Below are 20,610 nucleotides of genomic sequence, written 5' to 3'. Positions count from 1 at the left end.
TGCCATCCACTGGATAATTGCCGTGACGAACAACCCCGCGAAGTTTTTCGATTCCGTAGCGTAACACAAATTACAAACCAGTTATTGTGTCCCCGCCTAGAATCGAAGCCCTTCGGATGTATAAAATGAGTGCTGAAACTCTGAAAAAAACATTACCAACTCAGTCTTCTTTTTCTACTTTTCAATACTGCATTTTCTTATAAATCTGAAAATCTGTTTTGATATTTTAGAAAATGTGCAAACTTTTCGTCGCTGTCGCCCTTCTCGCTATCGCCGTTTATGCTGCTCCACCAGCTCCACCAACTGGTAAGTCTAGTCATACTGTAAACTGCTTATCTTCATGAATTTCAGCTGATGAAGTGAAAGCTCAACTTGTTGCCGCCGGTATCTCTGATAAGGCTGCCCAAGGAATTGTTGATGTCGCTGAAAAGTACAAGACTCAGCTCGAGGAAGCCAAGGGAAATCCAGAAAACGCAAAGAAGGCATTCGAAGCGATCAAGAGTGACACTGAAACCTACATCAAGACTCAATCAGAAGCTGACCAAAAGGCTTATGAAGCATTCGTCGAGCAGAAGAAGAAGGAGTTCGAGGGACATCACACCACGCCTACTCATTAAATAATTTTCTGAATTTTAAATTTTGGTGTGCAAGAATACACACATTTTTCCTGTTTTTTCTCGGATATTTTTGTATTGAATGAATGAAATGTTGTATAGAACTTGTTGGGGATAATCTGTCCTTTTGCAAAAACACCTAATACCTTCAAAAGACACATCATCGGATGGATTACAGTACCAAGCAGAAATGTATTAGGTTTCGCATTTTTCTGTAGGAAACGGTTTGCATTGGAAATTTTTTATTTACAGAATACACCTTATCTACAATTTGTAGGATAATACAAGAACGGTTCTTCCTTTTTGTAGTTCACAACTTTTTTGATCATGTCTAGAAGGGTATGTATGGAAAAATTAATAATAAGACCATTATCAATCGGAACAGAGCTTTAGAAACTCATGAAAGTATATTGTTGGAAATATTGAATGTTTTAATAATAAAACTAATAACTTTGGTTATTTGGAACTCCAATCAGTGTTGCGTTTTTCGGCGTTGTTCATGTAAAATTCGTAAGTTTAGTTCAAAATGTGCTCGATGGAAAGTTCCGTTTTCATCGTACCTGATTTTCTTTGAACTCTAACGTTTCTGTAAGTATTTTCCCAAAAGCTAGCCGCCTTGGAGCCAGTAGGATAATGAACATAGCCCATGTAGAGGCCCGTTTTGGGATCTACAGTACCCCGTAGTTTAAATATTTTTCTTGATGAGAGGAGCACAAAAAGAAACATGATAAATTTTACAATTTTATTTGTTTTCAAACATGAATATTATCATCATATGAACCTATGCGCTGGCAGCCTCCTTGTGAGCCTTGAACTCGTCCTTCTTCTTCTCGACGAATGCTTTGTAGGCGGTTTGATCGGCTTCGGATTGAGTGGCGATGTAGGTGTCTGTCTCGGTCTTAAGCTTGTCGAAGACAGCCTTTGCAGCTTCATGATCTCCCTTGACTGGCTCGAATTGACTCTTGTAGCTCTCAGCGATCTTAGCGATTCCAGCGGAGGCAGCATCAGAGATTCCGGCGGCAACAAGCTCAGCCTTCATTTGATCTTCTGAAATTTTAAGACTTCTAAGTTTCAGTGGGAAGAACTATAGATATACCTGTTGGGATAGCTGGATGAGCACAGACAACAGCGATGAGGGCAACGGCGACGAAAAGTTTACACATTTTGATAGTTGAATTGAATTGGATTGATGAATAAAGTGACTATCGCCTCAGTTTTATACCAATTGTTGTATGACGACACGTAGTGATTAGTGGGTGGACACATAGGACACAAAAACGATTTATTCTGAATTCCGGTTTGAAGTTTGAATTGGACTACACATAACTACTGTGGTTACTCATTCTCGATTCTGTGATTTGTATTTTTAGGTTCACTTCACAGACATTCGCATCAATAGAGGATCAAAAATTCATTCGGTTTTGAACCTTTTCAAGAGAGAATTGAAGTGAACTCTGAATAAGGACATCAATTTTTTTATAAGAAGAACAGTTCTTGGCTTGGGCTTGGGGCTAAATTATTTTCAGATTATTTTCGAAGTGTGTTTAATTCATGTTAAATTTCTACATTCTATGGAAATCAAATAGTATACAGTGCATTCCTTGAAACTCAAATATGTTATCACATAAAGCTTGAAGCCCCGCCCCCATTCTGCAAAGAAATAGAGAGGGCGCGGCGGAATGCAACATCGCGGCGCGCACGTTTTACAGTATTTTTCAAACGCCTCGCGTTTTTTTTCGCAAAATTTCCAACCGTCGCAATGGATCGAGCTGTCGTAAAACAGCCTTTAGCGATTGAGGAAGACGTCCATAATGAATTCAGAATGCATACGAAACTTATGCTCACAGAGGTAAGGTTATTTTCGAGAATATTTGAAATAAAACGTTCAATTGGAATTTCAGCTCGGAAAATTCCAAAGCAAACAAGACAAAGACGGGTCTATTCGTCGAACACTTCAACCGATCAGCAAGTGAGCTTCTGAAAATATTTTGACAATTTTAAATATTGGTTTATTTCAGAACAATTTGTGCGTTCCTCAATACTGATGGCGGCCGTCTGTTTCTCGGAGTGAACGATGACAAAATGATCAAAGGCATCACGATGAGCAAGAATATGGTCAGATTTCACTATAAACTTTAAATTAAATAAGTTTTTTTTTCAAAATAGATTTATCACTTTTTCGGCTCTCTTCGCCATATGTGCGAAAAGTTCAAACCGTACAGCCCGATTTCTCGAATCCGAGTGTCAATCCTCGAAGTGATTTCGATGGACGATAAAACGAAGGTCAAACTGAAAAAAGTCGACATGGACAAAGAGGAAGTTTCAGATTTTCCGAAACTGGCAAACCACAGTGTCGGTGGATTTTTCGTAAGTACAAAACCGAATCAATTGATTTATTTGTTTTTAATCTTCAGTGTGACTGTTTCAAAGAAATCAATCAAGCCGCCACCAAGCAGTATCTGTTCATTGTTCAAGTTGCTGCTCCAGATGCTGACTCTCCGACAATTATTTATCAGAACGAAGAAGGACTCGCCTACAGGTTTAGTACACGCACCATTTATTTAAATTATAAATTTTTATTTCAGACGCCGTCTTGCATCAAACAAATGCGTTTACCTAGACGATCTCCGCCGCATGATGAATGAGAGAAATCGAGTTTTTGTCGATCTACATAACGAAGTACGACACGAGATCGACCGATTTATCAAGTTTCACTGAAGAAATTTTAGTTTATTTTATAATGCACCAATTTTGCTGAATTTTAAAAATTTAAAGAGTATTACCTCGGAAAACCATGTATGCAGTGTAAAACATGAAACTTTTTCGCCCATTTTCAAAGTCGATAATGTATTTATTGGAACAGAAACATAGGATGGTTTACTGGATTATGCGCTTGGTGTAGAGTGACGTCCTTGATGTTGAGCCTTCTTCTTCTCGACGAATGCCTTGTAAGCTGCTTGATCGGCTGCGGACTGTGTTTGAATGTATGTCTCGACTTCACTGTGGAATGCTTGGAAAGCGCTTTTTCCAGCTTCATGATCAGATTTTGCTTGCTCAAATTGGCTCTTGTATTTTTCGGCAATCGTAATAATTCCAGCGGCAGCCGTCTCCGAAATTCCTGCGGCAATCATTTCAGCCTTAGCTTCTTCGGCTGAATCGAAAGCAAGTGTTATTGATATACAGCGAATGGCTTCTTACCTGTTGGCGTATGTCCAGCATAGACAACTGCGGCAATGCAGGCAACGGCAATGAAGAGTTTACACATTGTTGAAAAGGAAGTGAATGGAGGATCAGCGAGGAGCGATGGTTTTATACGATAGTTAGTGTGAAACTGATCTCGGGACTAGTTTTTTTTAGTTGAGTATTTTATTGGACGTGATCATATTACTGGGTGATCGGGTTGAATTGGAAAATGCAAAGGTCGAGAAGAAACATGCATTTTTCCAGATTTTTAATATAACTGTGCGGAACAATAACAGTACAGAGCAAACGAAGGTAAAAATGATAGAAGATGAGTTTTTTACTCGAATCTGTTATCCCCAGTTCTCTAAAAATTGTGATGTTTCTGAAATAACAATGCACGAGTTCTGAACGTTCCAATGATCAGTTACAAAACATCATCCTGTCTGTTCCAAACTTTTTTGACAAAAAGTTCAACAGCAACATTGAAGTGTATGACTACAATATGTGTTTTGAAAATTGGAAATAATGTTATCATCAACCTGACGATGATAGACCACTCGAACTCTCACTGTTATTTAATTTTTTTCTGAAAACGGTTTCGGTTTTAGATGCTATCAAAGTAGAAATCTTCATGTCTTCGACGTTTCTGATGAACTGAATGAATGATCACATGAATGATCTCTTAAAGATCAAAAGATCACATGTCTTCAGTTGACTCATGGCCAATCATGATATTGTGATACCGATTAGTGTAATTAGACAGCTTCTAAATTTTGGATTACTTCGATCTGTATGTACGTCATGGTGTACATGTTTGGTTTTAAGTATTCAGGTGAAAATAGAAACAAAATTCATGTATAAAAATAAAACATAAAAATCACTTGGTCAGTTAACTGATTTGTTTCTGAAATTCAATGAGATAATAACTTGGATCCACCTGGATACTCTTGGTCAATGACGTTTTCTGTTTTGTGTCCAGCTGAAAATTAGAATGGTTTGTTTGTGTGAAGCGTCTTCAGAAAACATACGTTTTTTAATGAATAATACGTATAAACGGACAGCAGGATTCCATAAGTTGGCAAAAAATGAATCACTTCTACCAGAGCAAAGTAGGTTGGTCTTCTCATATTCAGTGCATTGAAATGTAGAGTTGTTCCAATGAATGAGAGAAAAAAGAAGACGAAACAATTAGCGTTGATAAACATATTCAATGCTTTGATTGATCTAATACCCTGTTCCAGAGTGTAACGGGTACTCAAACTTTGCAGTTTCTGGGTGTTTCTTTTCTTCTGAAAATCTGATTATTCATTAATCTAGTTACTTGGGCAATAACTCACTCTAGTTTGCACTGCGAGATACCAGAAAATCAATCTACATACACATTGGCCAACCATAACAACATATAGTGGAGCATTGATTGTCCACACGGATCCGTGACCGGAAGCAAGTGTCTGGCAATAGTAGAGTGTTACATTAGGAACTGGAGTGAAGGAAGCGTCGAAGTATAGTTTGAAAAGAAAAGCAAAAGCAAGAAATAGTTGGAGAAGACCAAGGAGTAATCCGAATCCTCTACCACACATTTCATATGTCGAATTGTATAAAAGTGCAAAAGATCTTTCGATGACGAGACTTGTAGAACACATTGCAGCGAGAGCCATTCCAAAATTGTAGAGTCCCCGAACAATAAGACATCGATAGAAGTTGGGAAGTGCGTCACAACCAGTGTTTGTGAAATAATTGATGAGGTCGAAAGTGTGAAGACCGAATCTGGAACAGGAGGATCGGTTACTTCCGGGTTTTGAGTTGAACGAGTGTCGCGAATTGTCACGTTCCATGAATTTGAAGTTCGGATATGGAAACATATACGGTGCTGACCAACAACCATTTTTTGTTAAATGAATCTCTAGGATTGATCTACACATGTACATTTAAAAAAATAATGTTCAACGACTGACTCCTTGATAATCTTTCAAAGTTCGTTTTTTTACTAATTAGTGATGTATTTGAGCATTACTGTAGCTGGCTAATCTCTTTTCTCCGAACCAAAATCTTGCATAAAAAAGAGACGAGGATTTGTTTCAAGTGAGTTCAAGAGACCATTGTTCTCTAAACCAAATTACGTCAACTATTTGTTCGAAACAACTAATTCAATTTATCGAGTGTCCTTCTTTTTCGTTTCGAAAATAATCTGATACTGGGAAGAACAAAGCGCATTCTCATCTATTTCGAAGATTCTTTTTCTTCTTTTTTTCTATGTAATTTTTATTTTTCTCCTCAAAACATGTAATTTGAGATGGTTACTCATCTTACCTTCCTGTCGAATGGACGAGTAGTGCGAAGATGTGAACTTTTATCTGGATTCGGGTATTGTGATGGAACAGTTGTTGTGAATTGATATAGTGTAGAGCAGAAAGAAGTATTGGGAATGATAGGATTGTGATGGCAAGATTTCCACATAGAGATAACCGTAACCAGAACGAGCTGGCCATTTCGGTCATCTGATCACACTCACTCATTCTGAAAATCAGTATAGTTAAGAAGTGAAAAGAAGAAAGAAGAGAATAGAGAGTAAGCTAAATGTGGAATGAATAAAATGAATGATAATTCGAGTCTCGTGATAGGTGTGATTTCGACTAATCAGTCTCCCAATTTTCGGGTCTTTTGGGAGCTCGTTGAGCTTGTCGATGCTCACGTAAAGTGTAGAGAAAAGTGTGGGTGGAGAAGGTACAAAAAGAGTAAAAAAGGAAGAATACTTTTATAGAAGGTAAGAAAATAGAGGACAATAGTCGGGAAATGAGGCCAACTGAACTCTCTTTTTCTTGCTTGCACAGAGTCCAATTGAGAGCGGATGAGTCTGGTTTCCGGCGGTTTGAAAAAGAAGACGAGAGTAAAGAAGAAGGAAACAAGCTAGGATACGGACTTTCAGTTATTGATCTGTGGTAGGAAACGTGGTAGAAAATAACACTTTTGTCACGTGTGGGAGGAAACAAAAAGAGGCAAGAAAGTGGGAATAAGAAGGATGAAGGATGAGTGCTTTTCGAGTTTCATGCCACGCAGAATTGAAAATGAGTTGGCAGTTGTGTCTCTATTTGGGATCTCTTCTTGTCACAAAAAGAGCATCTATCTCGAAAAAAAGAGGAAGGACTCGGCAGCTAATTCGAAAATTCTTAGGAAGAGATGGAATGGATCAAAAGGTCACGAGGAGAGGAAGAACAGAAACGTTTTGGGGAAAAGAAGAAAAAAAGAAACATCGGCTCGGAAGATATCTGTTTTTTTTTCATTTCCACACCAAATTGACGTTTTGATGTCGTGAAGAAAAGGAATGGGCGTTTTGAAATGTGAGAAAAGAGGAATGAAAAACGAACGGGAGCAGCAGTGAAAAAAACAAACTGGGTCGGTTTTTGAGACAGAGAGAACAACAGATTCTGAAAAGGAGAGGACGTTTAGAGACGACGAATATCTTAAGAGAGAAATGAAAAGATGGATCATCAGATAATTTGTAACAAGGCTAATGAAAAGTTCTTTGACCATGAAGGAAGAAGTCTGAAATTGATCTATGAGTGTATTGACATTGTAATGTTTCTCAGAATCCTTGCATAATGTTTCTTATTCTAATGAAATGGCTTCCTCAGAGGAATTCCCCACTAATGAAAACCAATGGATCAAGTTGGGGCATAGTTGGCAGCACGTGTTTTCTAATATGTCAAAACCAGACAAATAGGTAATAGACTTCCAGAATTAGATTTCATTAGCTCACTATTTTTGAGTGGTTGAGTACAACTTATGAGAATAGGATTCGAAAGCTATTTCAGAATTCACTGAAAACTCGAAAATTCCTGTTTTCGAGAAGAAAATATTCTGAACTCGTCTTCTCTGTTTTCGAAACGTCACTCTGCTTAACTCTGGGTTTCGTGATTCTCCCACAGTGTTCTTTGAAAAATACGTGTTTGCAGCCTCCAACCATAATCCCTTTCATATTTTTGAAGTTCACTCATCACTCATTTATTGGCATACACAGTGGTAGTACACTTAGCTGGGAAGAAACTGAGACCCGAAGCTCAGAAGTAATATCAAAAGTCAGTGTTGAAAACAAACTAGCTCGCTCAAAGTTTATTAAAACAAATTCAATTTTAGTGTCATCAATTATGTGTGGTTCCATGAAACTTCATGGTTCGTCGATTCTGAAGTTTCCATTTCATTGAGCAAACTACGTACACATCTCGTCAATCATTCATTTCGAAGTCGAGTTATCAGTAGATTCAATATCAAGGAAACAAGTCAAAGAGTGATGTGTTATCATTCAGACTACACGTGTAGTTTTTTAATCTGTTTGTAGTCTATTTAAAATTGAAAAGAAATTAATTGAAATATGTTTATTTCTATAATAGAAGAAGACTAGTCTTTTATAGTTTCAAAAATGCTGGAATGCCTTTCATACAAGTTATAAACCAGAGATATCTCTCTCGTCTCGTGAACCATGTTCACAGTCCGTTGAATTGCTTGAAGTACCATTATGATCTGACCGACTCGATACGAGTGATCGTCATTGATCCGAACGTTTTTCTCATAATCCGTCAGTTCCTCTAAAATTTGTGACCTCATTCTTTTGCACATCTCGATGCAGTCATCCGTTTGATCTTGCAGACCTGAACATAATCATTCTAGGCATTAATATAAGAGATTACTAACCATAGTCATAAAATACAAGGGCAGTTACAAAGAGAAGTTCTGGCAAGTCTAGTTGAACATCGTCTAAATGCATTTTCAGAGTTTGACGATTTAGCTTCCAATATGGACGGAAAACTCTGAAAATTTCAGATTCAAACAATAACATACTTTTGTAAAATAGTTTACTCTGCCGCTGCCTCTCCACTTTTATCATTTAGATCGTCTGGATTTTGGTAATACTCTGCAATCCTCGTTTCATCAATATAGTCCCCACTTGGAAGATAAAACAGTTCACTATCTGAAATCAATTATATCATTTGAAAATTAAAAAAGAAGAACTCACTAGTCGATTTGTAACCGCCTTCTAGCAGGATAAAAGGAACCAAAAAATGAACATGAAGTAGTTTTTGCTGCTCTTTCGATATATCAGGACACTGTAATGTACTCACTAAATTCTCGACAACCAATTTGATATCCTCATAGAACACTTCATTCATCCGTTTGTAATTGGAGCTTTGAGGAACGGAATCATGCTGAAATTCTGAAATTAACATTTTTGAGTATATAAATAAGACCGTACCGTAATATTGAATGCTTTTCTTCGAGCTTCCTCTAATTTTTGATACGCATTCTGAAGATTTTCCAGAATACTTCCAGAAGTTGATGTAGACGGTTCGCACTCTTCTGGAGAGCCAGATGGCTTTTTATAGTTTTGATTTTTCTGAGCCAGTCGAGAGAGAACTGCAGATTCCCTCATTCCCACTTTCAGGCATTTATCATATCGGCAACTTGCACAGAGTTTTCTCATTCCAGTATCCACTTTACATTGGCGATCACATCGACGGAAAATATTGCGACGTCCAGCAACTTTCCGACGGAAGAAAGCGGCGCATGCTCTGAAAGTATGAAATTTCGAATAAAATCTATTGAAACTCGTATTGCTATGACATCATGTTTTGTTGCTGAAAATCAGACTAACACTATTGGTTTATACCTGTGATGTGATAGAAGCGAAAATTATTACAAACGTTTCCTGTTTCAAATCTATAGTGATCTATCTTCGGATAAGTGTTTCTTTGATTTATTTCTAGGTCCACCTCACTACTTCGATACGTTTCAATGCCTATATTGACTTTCTAAAGTGCTACGACTTTGTTTTCTATCAGAATACCAGAGACTGGCCTTTCTCTGTGATCTTTGTCTTTTCATATCTTGTTTTCAACATTATCATCGAAAACATACCTGCATGACAGTGCTCCAAAGTGTAGAGAATCAGCAGAGTCTCCACATATCAGACAGAACTGAGGAGATGTCATTCGCGTCATCTGAAAACTGATCGTTTTAGAGAAAAGTTCAATTCGATGAGAGGAAAGAGAAACAGACAATTCTTCCAGTTCATCGGGAGAAAACCCCTCGACTTGGCAGAAAGACAAACATAGAGAAAAGAGAAGTGCACGTGCTTACTTTGTCCGATAACATATGTCTCAACTGCCCTATTGATTTTCACTTTTTCTTCGTTTCTGAACTACAAACTTCATTCTGGTCACTTACGTGACGAGTCTAATCAATTCGTATACGTGTTCTCTGCTTGATTTGTGTTTGACTAAGAGTCGGTATCAATAACAATCAAAAAATGGCAATTGGAAACAAGGCGAACGGTCAAAATGAATTAGTTATATGAGGAAAGGAAATGAGAGAAAAAGTGTGGAGATAACTGAAAGATGAAGATAGAGAAGAGAAAAAGAGACGCAGATAGCTAGAAAAAAAGAAATAGAGAAATAGTTGATCGGATATTTTTGTACTTTCCTGTCAATGGTCGTAAATCTTTTTTGTTGTTTCTTTCGTCTGTTAGGATGTATGCAACCTAGTAGACACATGTGTTCTATACCTTTTTTGAAGTTCCTAGAAGATTATCATAAAAATAATAAGTTAGATTAATAGAGCAGTAATAGCCATAATAATAATAATCCACTTGTAAGAAAATGCTCATATGTCTTCACACAACAGATTCATTCTGAATTTGCCTTTGCCGAGAAGTTCAGGAGTTCAAAAAATTATCTAAACCGGTTTTAGAAAAACGAACTTAAAAAATCGTAGTCACAAAAGATGGAAACGAAGGAATGTTATTACCCAATTCCAACATTTTATTATAAGTCTTACGTCGTCCAGAAAAAAACAACGTTCTGTGCCTCTCTTCCACCATTTTCGGTCATAAACCACGCTCTCTTTTTGTCTATTCACTCTCATTCGAAATAATTCAACCGGTCGATCATGTCAACGTTTTGCCGATTATTTCTTTCTCTTTTTCTCTTTCTAACTTTTTGATGTATTCGTCTCAAAAAGTCACATTCAAATCAGAATTTGATTCAGAACTTCCTGTCAAAACATGACAACGAATTGTATGGTTTGTGATGGATCTGCTGCTCAATATCATTTTGGAGCAAATGTTTGTAGAGCATGTGCTGCGTTTTTCAGAAGATATGTGAATACGAAGAAGTTAACTATTTTGTGTAATTGCTTATCGAAAAAAGGTTAGTAACTGAACTTTCTGGAAGTAAATGAGAAATCTAGTCAGACATATCTTATTTCAGAAAGTCAATACCCTTGTAGACTATGCCGGATGAAAAAGTGCATAGCCGTTGGGATGGAAAGATCAAGTAAGGATTTTGTTTTTGAAACAGTTATAATAATGTATAAATTATTTTCAGAAGTTCAAGGACCAAGAGATATGAATAACCCGCTGAAAAGAAAAATGATAGAAGGTTCATCACCATCTCCGTCGTCATCCTCTTCTCCAGACTCTACAATTTCACAAATAGAAGTGAGTATTAAAACTTTCTGGATCCTAGAATAATGTTTGAATGATCACAGTTTGGAATCACATTACGAAGTGTGGAACTCATTAATCTAATTGCAAAAAACTACAAAAATCTGGAAATGACAAGATCCACTATATTTGATTTGAGTAACCAAAAAAGTACTCTCTGCGTGAATCTATATGAATTGTCTTTGGAAGTGAAAACGGATGCAAAGTTGCTATGGAAACTATGCGAGACGTCGTTCCCCGAGTTTGACCGCCTTAATCGAAACGACAAAGTGAGCACATAGTTTTCTAGATTTCGGAGTTCCAGTTAATATTCAGAAAACTCTATTCTTCAACTTTTATGCGAAGTGGAGTATTTTCGAAGTTGCAATGTTCTCTGCCAAACGGAATGATCCACATAACTTCTACTCTCCGTCAGGTGCAATTGCTACTTCAATTAATGACTTTTATGTGAATACAGTAAGAGAAAAGAGTGTTTTGAGTGATGAAGAAATAATAAGGTAAGGCTAATAGAAAAACTAACAATTGAAAAATAGCAGTACATTCCCAGGATATTCGAACCATTTTGGACGTATCATTTTCAAAATGTCATCAGTCCTGTTGTGAAACTTCGATTTGGAGAAATGGAATATATGGCTCTTCTCGGAATTATGTTATGGGATGCAGGTGAGTTTTTTTGATTGTGTTTTCAAAATATTTCTGTTCTATGATTGTAGATGTCGTTAAAACATTTTTCCTGAAAAAGCATCTATTCTTTAACTTGTCTCATTTTTTAGGTTATGCCAATATCAGCAATGAGTTAGCAGAAGTGTGCCATTCGATGCGAAAAATAATATTGCGGGAACTGAATGCTCACTTTGCTGAAAATGAAATCTCCTCGAACAGACTTTTTGAGACATGGGACACTTTAAATCTTTTGGAGGTAAATCTAGCTGAAGTATTCAGATAATTGTTTGACTTCTCTGTTTACAGCGCGCCGAGCATAAATGTCAAGAAGAGATCGAACTTTGTGGGGTATACAACTTTGAAGTAGATGAAGACATGAGGAATATGATAATGTGGGACAAGTATTAATATATTATATTATATTATATTCTTTGTTTTTGTTCTGTAAATAAACTGACGTTTGATAATCAATTATTTTTGTCTACCGAACTCACCCGACTTACTGGTTGTCTCCATAGTATTTCTGAGACAGGTGGAATTAGAGAAACCAACATATTCTCCTTATTCATAGAATTTCTATATTTCATTAGTACTACAGTCCTCCACATAAATATAGGTTCACCCCCCAAAATGACCCAAAACTGAAAAAATTAAATTTTTCAAAAAATATGTGTACGGCAATAATAAACGAGTAGGAAGTGTATTTTGATGGTAAAAGTTAAAATTCTAGAAGTTTTCAATTTTTGAGAAATTTCGAAAAATTCCAATTTTAGGTATTTTCCATTCCACAAAATGATAGGTTCACTTGATGAAAATCTCAAAACACACACCGCGGTGAACATTTCTGGGAAAAACATCCGATTTGTCAGGGATGTGATGTGAAACACTTTCTCTGGAAATTTGAAGTTCTTCGGTGTCGTTTTAGATATCCAAAATTCATAGAACTCAACAATTCTCAAGCTTGAGATTTGCATTGGTGAAATCATCCGAGCTGTTCCGGACCTCAGAAGGGTCCGGGCTCAGATTTTATGACTTTTCAAACAAAAATAATTGTGACAAGCGTTAAACACGTTAACTTCTTTTATTTTTAAACTCATGAAAACCTCGATTACTGTAGAATGCTCAAATTGAACAAGTTGATCTTCTGGACTATTCAACCTCTTTTTGACTGATCTGTTACTGGAGAGCAGTCATGGTTGAGAAGAGTACAAGTGTCACATTTTGTGCTGACAACGTAATATGAATGCTTTAGACTTAAAAAATTCATTTTTTCATATGTTATGGTTGTTTTACATAGCTACCGACAAAGTTACCAATATCTAAAGAATGAAGTGATGTGTATTTTGAGATTTTAAGACCCCCTCTCTTCCTGATAGCTGAAAACTTAATGAGGATAACGTGTTTGACACTTGTCACAATTATTTTTGTTTGAAAAGTTATAAAATCTGAGCCCGGACCCTTCTGAGGTCCGGAACAGCTCGTATGATTTCACCAATGCAAATCTCAAGCTTGAGAATTGTTGAGTTCTATGAATTTTGGATATCTAAAACGACACCGAAGAACTTCAAATTTCCAGAGAAAGTGTTTCACATCACATCCCTGACAAATCGGATATTTTTCCCAAAAATGTTCACCGCGGTGTGTGATTTTCGAATAATCGGTAGTCACCAGCGATATTCTACTCGCTGCGAGGTCCCCTCAACAGACACCAATGGCACATTTGTAAAAAATTTACTTAAAACGTGTCATTTGGTCGGTTCCATTCTAAAAACCTGGTTTTCGGTGTCCTTTTTCGAAAATTTTGAGATTTTCATCAAGTGAACCTATCATTTTGTGGAATGGAAAATACCTAAAATTGGAATTTTTCGAAATTTCTCAAAAATTGAAAACTTCTAGAATTTTAACTTTTACCATCAAAATACACTTCCTACTCGCTTATTATTGCCGTACACATATTTTTTGAAAAATTTAATTTTTTCAGTTTTGGGTCACTTTGGGGGGTGAACCTATATTTATGTGGAGGACTGTAGTGGGTTGTGTTACTCGTCTAATCTCACAGCTTCTGAGTGCAGTTTTGCTTTCTGGTTATCTGGTCAGCAAAGCGTGGTTGGAGTTTCACTTTGTGATCATACGAGTCTAGTGTTTTGATTATTTCTCGCGTTCTGTCTATTTTGGTTCAAAAAGTTCTAGAAAGGCAGGTAATCATGGGTCAAGAGAAACTTGTCAATTTATTTGGTGCACTTATATTTTCCATCCCTTCATTCATAATTCAATAGGATCACTTCAAAGTACACTCAATTTGTTCCTCCCTTACTCGTAGATATTGGCAACCCCCCGTATTTATAAAACGTATCGAATAGAGTAAATATAAAAGAGGAAACACAGACATTAAGAGAGAAAAGAGGAAAATAGTATAATGTTAGAGATCAGAGAACTAAAAGGAGGCGCAGGAAATAGAAACAGATGGAATGGAAAAGGTGTATTGAAAAAAGTGATTGAAGACTTGTACTTGCACCCGATGGTCATTCGTCTTCTTCCTTCTTTTGATATCTTTTTGTTTTAACTATGACGTGGTGATTTTTCTTTCTTAGTTCCACATTCTATCATCTTTTTCCCTTCCGATTGATCAGATATCGTTTTATACAACATTCTGATAGCCACTATTATTTCCATCCTAAAAAGTCGGCGACTATTTCAGACCCTAAACTCTTGAACTCATATGGGTGTGCCCCTCTGTGAATGATACCATAAGATCATTTTGTTGCGTTTAAAACTTTTTTTTTAATCAACGAAGTATCATACATAAATACAACCGAATACACAAGCATAAACCACACTTTGTTTATTACGTTAACTTTAAAATCAATTTGTTTCCCACATGTGTATCTTGTAGTCATTATTTCTTAGTATATTGGGGATTCCCCTTGACTTGATATCATTGGTTCTTCCAAAACGTTTTGCTTTAAGGATTAGTTCTTTGCAACTAAACATACTTTTTTTTTAAAAATCTTGAAGGAAACTAACCAGCTCAAAATTTTAAACAAAAAACACCAAAAACTAAGCAGATCTAACTCAATTTCTGTCTTGCTAGAAGTTCGCTGATTATGTCGTGAACTATAATAGCAATTGGATTACCAGATCACAAACTTCATGTATTCAATTCCAGATAGCAAGCCTCCTTCTTTGTCAAATAGAGTGTATCCTGGACAGAACACCGCCTTCATCTCTCAATCAGGATCTCGTTCCGCGAAGTCTTTGAGAAAGAATTGACCTATGGCTCAGGCATTGCCAAAAACAAAGATCTATTCAGACTGTTCTCTCCGTCGGGGGTTTGCATTTTAGGAAAGATACGATATAGACAGTGCGAATTCAGGATGCGCTTTGAAAATCAGACGACGGTGAGTACGGTAGGTATATTGACATTTTTTGAAAACTGGTTTAGATTTGAAATATTTTTAGATAAAAAGTCTCTTATCTTGAAAATTTTCTTGAATGTGTTATTTTCCATCCACGTAGATCAGAACTGTTCATCCACTCTTCAAATAGGCGTCATAATCTAAAAGGACCAGGACTAAATTTCGAAGTTTATGTATATTCCTCGGAAACTCCCTCACATTGGACATTTTCATTGAGCATACATTATATTTTGTGCTCTCTGACCATTTTGTGAAAAAAAAAGAAAAAAAAACCTGAACACACATATTCCGTAGTCCAAACAATTTTGTGACTAATTATATTGAAAAAGAGTTTAGTTGTAACTCTCGTTTTCTATTCATTACATTGCTCATCTCTCATATGTTGTTAGTCGAAAATTGGTTGATGGCACAGCCGGTTGATTCTCCCCTAAAAGAGACAAACGTTTGCACTTTGTCTCCGAGACATTCCTCATGTTGATACGTCACACACATAGAACGGTCTTCGCAGTGTCATCGAGTAGGAAGATCCAAGAGATATCTATACCTCTAATCTGTCTAGACGAGGAAATATATTGATCTCTAACTCTGATTTCTAATAGTCATTCTTTGCTTCGATTTAAATGTTTTCAGAGATTATTCTGCTAGATTAAAAGGTCGGATTTACTCATAGATTTCTAGAATGTGCTCAATAATCTTTCTGATATTTCCCTTGCAATCCGGAAGATAATCTATTGCAAAACCTCGTATTAGGAAGAAAGTCAGATCTCAGAAAACGGAAGTTTGGAAGTTTCAAACTTTTCGATCTTGATTGGTATTTATGTCTGCTATCCGTTTCAACTCCTATTTTATTTCAAAGAACTGATATGCGAAAAATGGAAAACTATCTGCTAGTATGAATTGAACATGGTTATGAGAACGGATATTGTGATCAGTAATCTGCTCTTCAGCTTATTTGAAGGATGAAATCATTCGTTGTTTTATTTTCTTGTTTTCAAAGGGCTTGTTCCCATTTCTTGTTTCCTTACTCCTCGAATCTCATTCCGTTAAAAACAATTCTTCAATTGTTTCAGATGATGTGCCAGGTGTGCGGGGCGGATGGAGCAGAGCCACATTTTGGAGGAGTTTCTTGTAGGTGAGACTTCATCGCATTTCCAACCTTAATTTTTTTTCAGAGCGTGTGCTGCATTCTTCCGGAGATATGTTCATTCGAGGAAAATGCAGATAACATGTACTTGTAAGCAGAGGTTAGCATCTTCACATCCATGTAGACATTGTAGAATGCTCAAATGTATAGCAACGGGGATGATTAAATGTAGTAAGTGGTTTTAAACCAAAATGATATTAAGATTTCCCTATTTCTGATACCAATAGATTCTATTTTTTACTTTTTAGAAGTGCAAGCCACCAGAGAAAGAAATAAAGCGAAAGCAGTGTGCCTTCCGGGTTCTATATCAACGATTTCGTTATTATCAGTGAGTCACTTTTTCGTCATTTCTCTATTGCACTCACACGACATTTTCAGTGTAATATAGTCCCCCGAGAATGCTCAAATATAACATGTACAGTCGAAAACTGGGGAGAAGTGGATGTAAAGAGGAAGCGTCTTTACGGAGACAGCGTTTTCAACTTAAACTTTACACAGTTTTCGAATATCACCAAACCTGATACGTTGCTTCTTTGGGATCTAGCCGTCAAGATATTTCCAGATATAAAACTTTTAAGTGGATCTGACAAGCAAGCGATCCTGTGCAACTTCTTTCCACGGTGGATGATGCTGGATTCAGCAATTGGATTTTGTACAAGTTATGAAGAATCTTCTAAATATATTGCATCTAAAGACTATACGGATATGTTACTACACTTCTACGGGACCTCAATGCCACTGGAAAAACGATTGAAGGACAAAGAAATCATTCAAATTTTCAAACCTTACTGGGATTTTCATTATTTTGAGACGGCCGTTCCTATATATTTCAAAAAACTTGACAAGATCGAGTACATGGCAATCTTTCTTCTGCTGCTCCTAGATGATGGTAAGTGAATGTCTTATTCCACTATACAAAACTATATTTCCGATTTCAGCGTACGCAAACATAAGCGAAGAAGGAGCAACACTGTGTCGAAACATACGAAAAGTGGTTAAACGAGAGCTGAATGGATATCAAACTGACAACAATTGTTCGGAGATGCGCTTTATTAGTGTAATGGATGTACTGCTGATTTTGGAGAAGGCTGAGGAGAAAATACAGGAAGAAGTCCTGATTTGCGGGTTGAATAATGTCACTTTACATGACGATTTTAAAACGATCTTTCAAGTTAAAAAGTTGTGATATAGATACGATTTAACTGTGTACCTTCAAATATTGTGATCTGAAAATGTAAGTAAGTAAAAATATTTTATTCATAATTCCTACTGTAGTCGGTGCTGATTTAGTCATTTAATAAACTGGTTTGTCTTTCTCTTTTTAAAGTATTTTTGAAAAACTTCATTTTCCAAGTATCTTGGTTTGCTTCCAGTCGCTTTTTTAAATGTGAAATGTTTCCTTTCCTTAATTTCTACTTCTAACTTTGTCATCTCTGATATATTTTTTCAAAGTCAAACAAGACTTTGAATCTGTTGTTCTCTGTTCTATCAAGATTGACCTCTCGTGGATCATTTGAAAAGTCACAGAGAGTACCGTTGCGCGGGGTACTTGATTGATCCGAATAACAGATAACCACCCATTGAACTTGTGCTGACGTTAGAGGGAAGGTGAACCCCGTCAGACTTAGAATGCGAGAATAACAATAGAGGAGAGGTGTGACGGATTTATTCAATAGTGTTAAAGGGTCAGGAGGATACTTTAGGTGTCTCGAGTTCTTCGGGAGCCGGAGCATAGGTGGAGTAGTTGTCGGAGACGCGGTTGATATCCCGATTGGTAGAGCTCCGGCAGTGGAAAGGTTGTCCGAGAGAGCAAGAGCACGAGAGTGGAGAGTAGAGTCGAAGAAAGAGTGGTTGAACTGACGATTCCGTTTCCTTATATGCAGCGAATCGAGGGCGATCGTTATCTTGGGGTCGGCACAATCAGAGGTCAGGGCACGCAAGTAGTCGACGAGAGTTGTTGAGCATTTCCTCGGGAAGGTCACGTAACACGTATTGAATTCATTGTCAAAACCATTTCTTATAGCCATTTTGGTTAGATATTTGTGAATCTAACAGACGCCATAGAGTTGTTAGGCTGGTTATTGAAGGTCGTGAATTAATGGCTAGTTAATTCCACGACACTGGGGGGCCACGAGAAGAACTCTGTGCCGGCTCCCAAAATGCTGTGATCGTGTAAAAGCAGTTGCTGCTGTGAATGTGTACGAATCCTAAGTACAAGTGTTGATCGTAGTTTGTAACTGATTGCTCGAGTGATTTGAGTTGATCCCTCAGTTGTAGTGAGATAATGTATGTGGGTTTGGAAGTTTGTGAAACTGAAATAGTTGTGAGGGAGCTTGGTGAGCTATCTTCAGTAATCATGGTTTCTTGTTGCTGTGAGTAGTGTCTACAATAGATTTTATGATTGTAGGACAGCATAGATATGTTATCGTGTGATAGTTATCCGAAATTGTGGTCTAGTGTGGACTGTGACAATTCTTGTGAGCCCGTGTGGCTTTGTGATTTAGCTAGGTCGTGAATTAAGACCTATTAATTCCGCGACACTGGGGGGCGGCAAGAGGTGCTCTGAGCACTGGTGGGTGGATTCAAAGCCACAAGTGGTTCTTCTGAAGTGGTGCCGGTGTGGCACGAAGAATCCGCAGATGGAACTGTAATGACAGTCCGTTAGTGGAAGGATCTCGTGCGTGTGTGTAGCTTTGATCGATGTTGTATCGGGGTTCTTGTGTGAACCAAGTTGTATTTGTATTGACCAAGTGAAGTTGTGCTCGCTCGATACTATGTTTGTGGAATTTGTGTAGGTATTTGTTGGTTTTAAGAAACCAAAAAAAACAAAACAAAATAAAATTAACATTATCGCGTGCGTGTATTATCAGCACTTATCGTGTGCATTATGAGCACTTATCGTGTGCATTTTCAGCACTTATCGTGTGCATTAGGAGCACTAGTCGTGTGCCTTATTGGCACTAGTCGTGTACCGTATTGGTACTAGTCGTGTGCATTATAAGCACTAGTCGTGTGCCTTGTTGGCACTAGTCGTGTGCTTTGTGGGCACTAGTTACAAACTCGTACATGTTCCGTAGTGTGGTACGAGAATGTGGAGTTGAAGCTATTCGGTGTTTGGGTGAATAGCGAATTGTGAGTGGTTCAGTGGTTGAGAAAGTTGTGATCCCTTTAGCTGCTCAGTGCCACGTCTTCTTCTTGATAAGACCAGAGCTAGGGTTTGGTGTGACTCTTTTCATTGTGGCTCTCACAACTGTTGTGTTGGGAGTATCCTGTAGTGCCTGATTTGATTATTGAAAACCTCCATCTCTAGTATTCTCGCCACCTATGGGTTGTGTCCACAGGTCGATGCACCATGTGCTGACGTTAGAGGGAAGGTGAACCCCGTCAGACTTAGAATGCGAGAATAACAATAGAGGAGAGGTGTGACGGATTTATTCAATAGTGTTAAAGGGTCAGGAGGATACTTTAGGTGTCTCGAGTTCTTCGGGAGCCGGAGCATAGGTGGAGTAGTTGTCGGAGACGCGGTTGATATCCCGATTGGTAGAGCTCCGGCAGTGGAAAGGTTGTCCGAGAGAGCAAGAGCACGAGAGTGGAGAGTAGAGTCGAAGAAAGAGTGGTTGAACTGACGATTCCGTTTCCTTATATGCAGCGAATCGAGGGCGATCGTTATCTTGGGGTCGGCACAATCAGAGGTCAGGGCACGCAAGTAGTCGACGAGAGTTGTTGAGCATTTCCTCGGGAAGGTCACGTAACACGTATTGAATTCATTGTCAAAACCATTTCTTATAGCCATTTTGGTTAGATATTTGTGAATCTAACAGACGCCATAGAGTTGTTAGGCTGGTTATTGAAGGTCGTGAATTAATGGCTAGTTAATTCCACGACAGAACTCTCCAATTCGATTTCTCACATAAAATACGTCACCTTTTTCTTTCTTCTTGGTTGTTGAACTATTCATCCTTTTTCATTCATTGGTAGATCAATTTTTCAACAACGTATTATCGAAATAAAAAAGTTCCGACATTTTTTCCTCGTCGGTGTTTGCGGACTCAAGCCAAAATTATCAAATTTTGGCTTGAGTCCGCAAACACAGAG

At 37.5% G+C, this 20,610-nt stretch overlaps 11 protein-coding genes across 11 annotated transcripts; 5 read left to right on the top strand and 6 right to left on the bottom strand.

Moving 5' to 3' along the window:
* Window positions 1–233: 233 nt before the first annotated feature.
* Window positions 234–617, top strand: GCK72_018039 (uncharacterized protein; the record flags this gene model as incomplete). Its single annotated transcript, XM_003114258.2, has 2 exons — window positions 234–306; window positions 352–617. The coding sequence occupies 2 exons, from the start codon at window positions 234–236 to the stop codon at window positions 615–617; spliced, it is 339 nt and encodes a 112-aa protein (XP_003114306.2).
* A 772-nt stretch (window positions 618–1,389) lies between these two features.
* Window positions 1,390–1,665, top strand: GCK72_018038 (uncharacterized protein; the record flags this gene model as incomplete). The annotated part of the gene is made up of 1 exon (XM_053732363.1): window positions 1,390–1,665. The coding sequence occupies one exon, from the start codon at window positions 1,390–1,392 to the stop codon at window positions 1,663–1,665; it is 276 nt and encodes a 91-aa protein (XP_053581276.1).
* Window positions 1,396–1,777, bottom strand: GCK72_018037 (uncharacterized protein; the record flags this gene model as incomplete). The annotated part of the gene is made up of 2 exons (XM_003113974.1): window positions 1,396–1,661; window positions 1,711–1,777. The coding sequence occupies 2 exons, from the start codon at window positions 1,775–1,777 to the stop codon at window positions 1,396–1,398; spliced, it is 333 nt and encodes a 110-aa protein (XP_003114022.1).
* Window positions 1,778–2,373: 596 nt separating this feature from the next.
* Window positions 2,374–3,332, top strand: GCK72_018036 (uncharacterized protein; the record flags this gene model as incomplete). The annotated part of the gene is made up of 6 exons (XM_003113903.2): window positions 2,374–2,463; window positions 2,516–2,583; window positions 2,633–2,729; window positions 2,781–2,981; window positions 3,029–3,153; window positions 3,200–3,332. The coding sequence occupies 6 exons, from the start codon at window positions 2,374–2,376 to the stop codon at window positions 3,330–3,332; spliced, it is 714 nt and encodes a 237-aa protein (XP_003113951.2).
* A 167-nt stretch (window positions 3,333–3,499) lies between these two features.
* On the bottom strand, window positions 3,500–3,879 carry GCK72_018035 (uncharacterized protein; the record flags this gene model as incomplete). Its single annotated transcript, XM_003114378.2, has 2 exons — window positions 3,500–3,765; window positions 3,813–3,879. The coding sequence occupies 2 exons, from the start codon at window positions 3,877–3,879 to the stop codon at window positions 3,500–3,502; spliced, it is 333 nt and encodes a 110-aa protein (XP_003114426.2).
* Window positions 3,880–4,686: 807 nt separating this feature from the next.
* GCK72_018034 (uncharacterized protein) lies at window positions 4,687–6,313 on the bottom strand (the record flags this gene model as incomplete). Its single annotated transcript, XM_003114446.2, has 4 exons — window positions 4,687–4,776; window positions 4,826–5,086; window positions 5,135–5,564; window positions 6,108–6,313. 4 exons carry the CDS (start codon window positions 6,311–6,313, stop codon window positions 4,687–4,689), a joined length of 987 nt encoding a protein of 328 aa, XP_003114494.1.
* Window positions 6,314–8,192: 1,879 nt separating this feature from the next.
* On the bottom strand, window positions 8,193–9,790 carry GCK72_018033 (uncharacterized protein; the record flags this gene model as incomplete). The annotated part of the gene is made up of 6 exons (XM_003114219.2): window positions 8,193–8,443; window positions 8,487–8,602; window positions 8,652–8,763; window positions 8,809–8,998; window positions 9,046–9,361; window positions 9,708–9,790. 6 exons carry the CDS (start codon window positions 9,788–9,790, stop codon window positions 8,193–8,195), a joined length of 1,068 nt encoding a protein of 355 aa, XP_003114267.1.
* A 1,061-nt stretch (window positions 9,791–10,851) lies between these two features.
* GCK72_018032 (uncharacterized protein) lies at window positions 10,852–12,363 on the top strand (the record flags this gene model as incomplete). The annotated part of the gene is made up of 8 exons (XM_003113983.2): window positions 10,852–10,996; window positions 11,057–11,122; window positions 11,174–11,286; window positions 11,337–11,561; window positions 11,608–11,789; window positions 11,840–11,955; window positions 12,066–12,211; window positions 12,262–12,363. 8 exons carry the CDS (start codon window positions 10,852–10,854, stop codon window positions 12,361–12,363), a joined length of 1,095 nt encoding a protein of 364 aa, XP_003114031.1.
* Window positions 12,364–15,329: 2,966 nt separating this feature from the next.
* On the top strand, window positions 15,330–17,701 carry GCK72_018031 (uncharacterized protein; the record flags this gene model as incomplete). The annotated part of the gene is made up of 4 exons (XM_053732362.1): window positions 15,330–15,362; window positions 16,442–16,499; window positions 16,937–17,404; window positions 17,454–17,701. The coding sequence occupies 4 exons, from the start codon at window positions 15,330–15,332 to the stop codon at window positions 17,699–17,701; spliced, it is 807 nt and encodes a 268-aa protein (XP_053581275.1).
* Window positions 17,702–17,942: 241 nt separating this feature from the next.
* GCK72_018030 (uncharacterized protein) lies at window positions 17,943–18,542 on the bottom strand (the record flags this gene model as incomplete). The annotated part of the gene is made up of 1 exon (XM_053732361.1): window positions 17,943–18,542. The coding sequence occupies one exon, from the start codon at window positions 18,540–18,542 to the stop codon at window positions 17,943–17,945; it is 600 nt and encodes a 199-aa protein (XP_053581274.1).
* A 1,295-nt stretch (window positions 18,543–19,837) lies between these two features.
* Window positions 19,838–20,308, bottom strand: GCK72_018029 (uncharacterized protein; the record flags this gene model as incomplete). Its single annotated transcript, XM_053732360.1, has 1 exon — window positions 19,838–20,308. The coding sequence occupies one exon, from the start codon at window positions 20,306–20,308 to the stop codon at window positions 19,838–19,840; it is 471 nt and encodes a 156-aa protein (XP_053581273.1).
* Between the last annotated feature and the right edge of the window lie 302 nt (window positions 20,309–20,610).

Source organism: Caenorhabditis remanei, chromosome V (assembly GCF_010183535.1).
Source record: "Caenorhabditis remanei strain PX506 chromosome V, whole genome shotgun sequence".
NCBI classification, from domain to species: Eukaryota; Metazoa; Nematoda; class Chromadorea; order Rhabditida; family Rhabditidae; genus Caenorhabditis; species Caenorhabditis remanei.
Note: the sequence above shows the minus strand (reverse complement) of the source record. Positions and strands in the feature narration are given on the sequence as shown.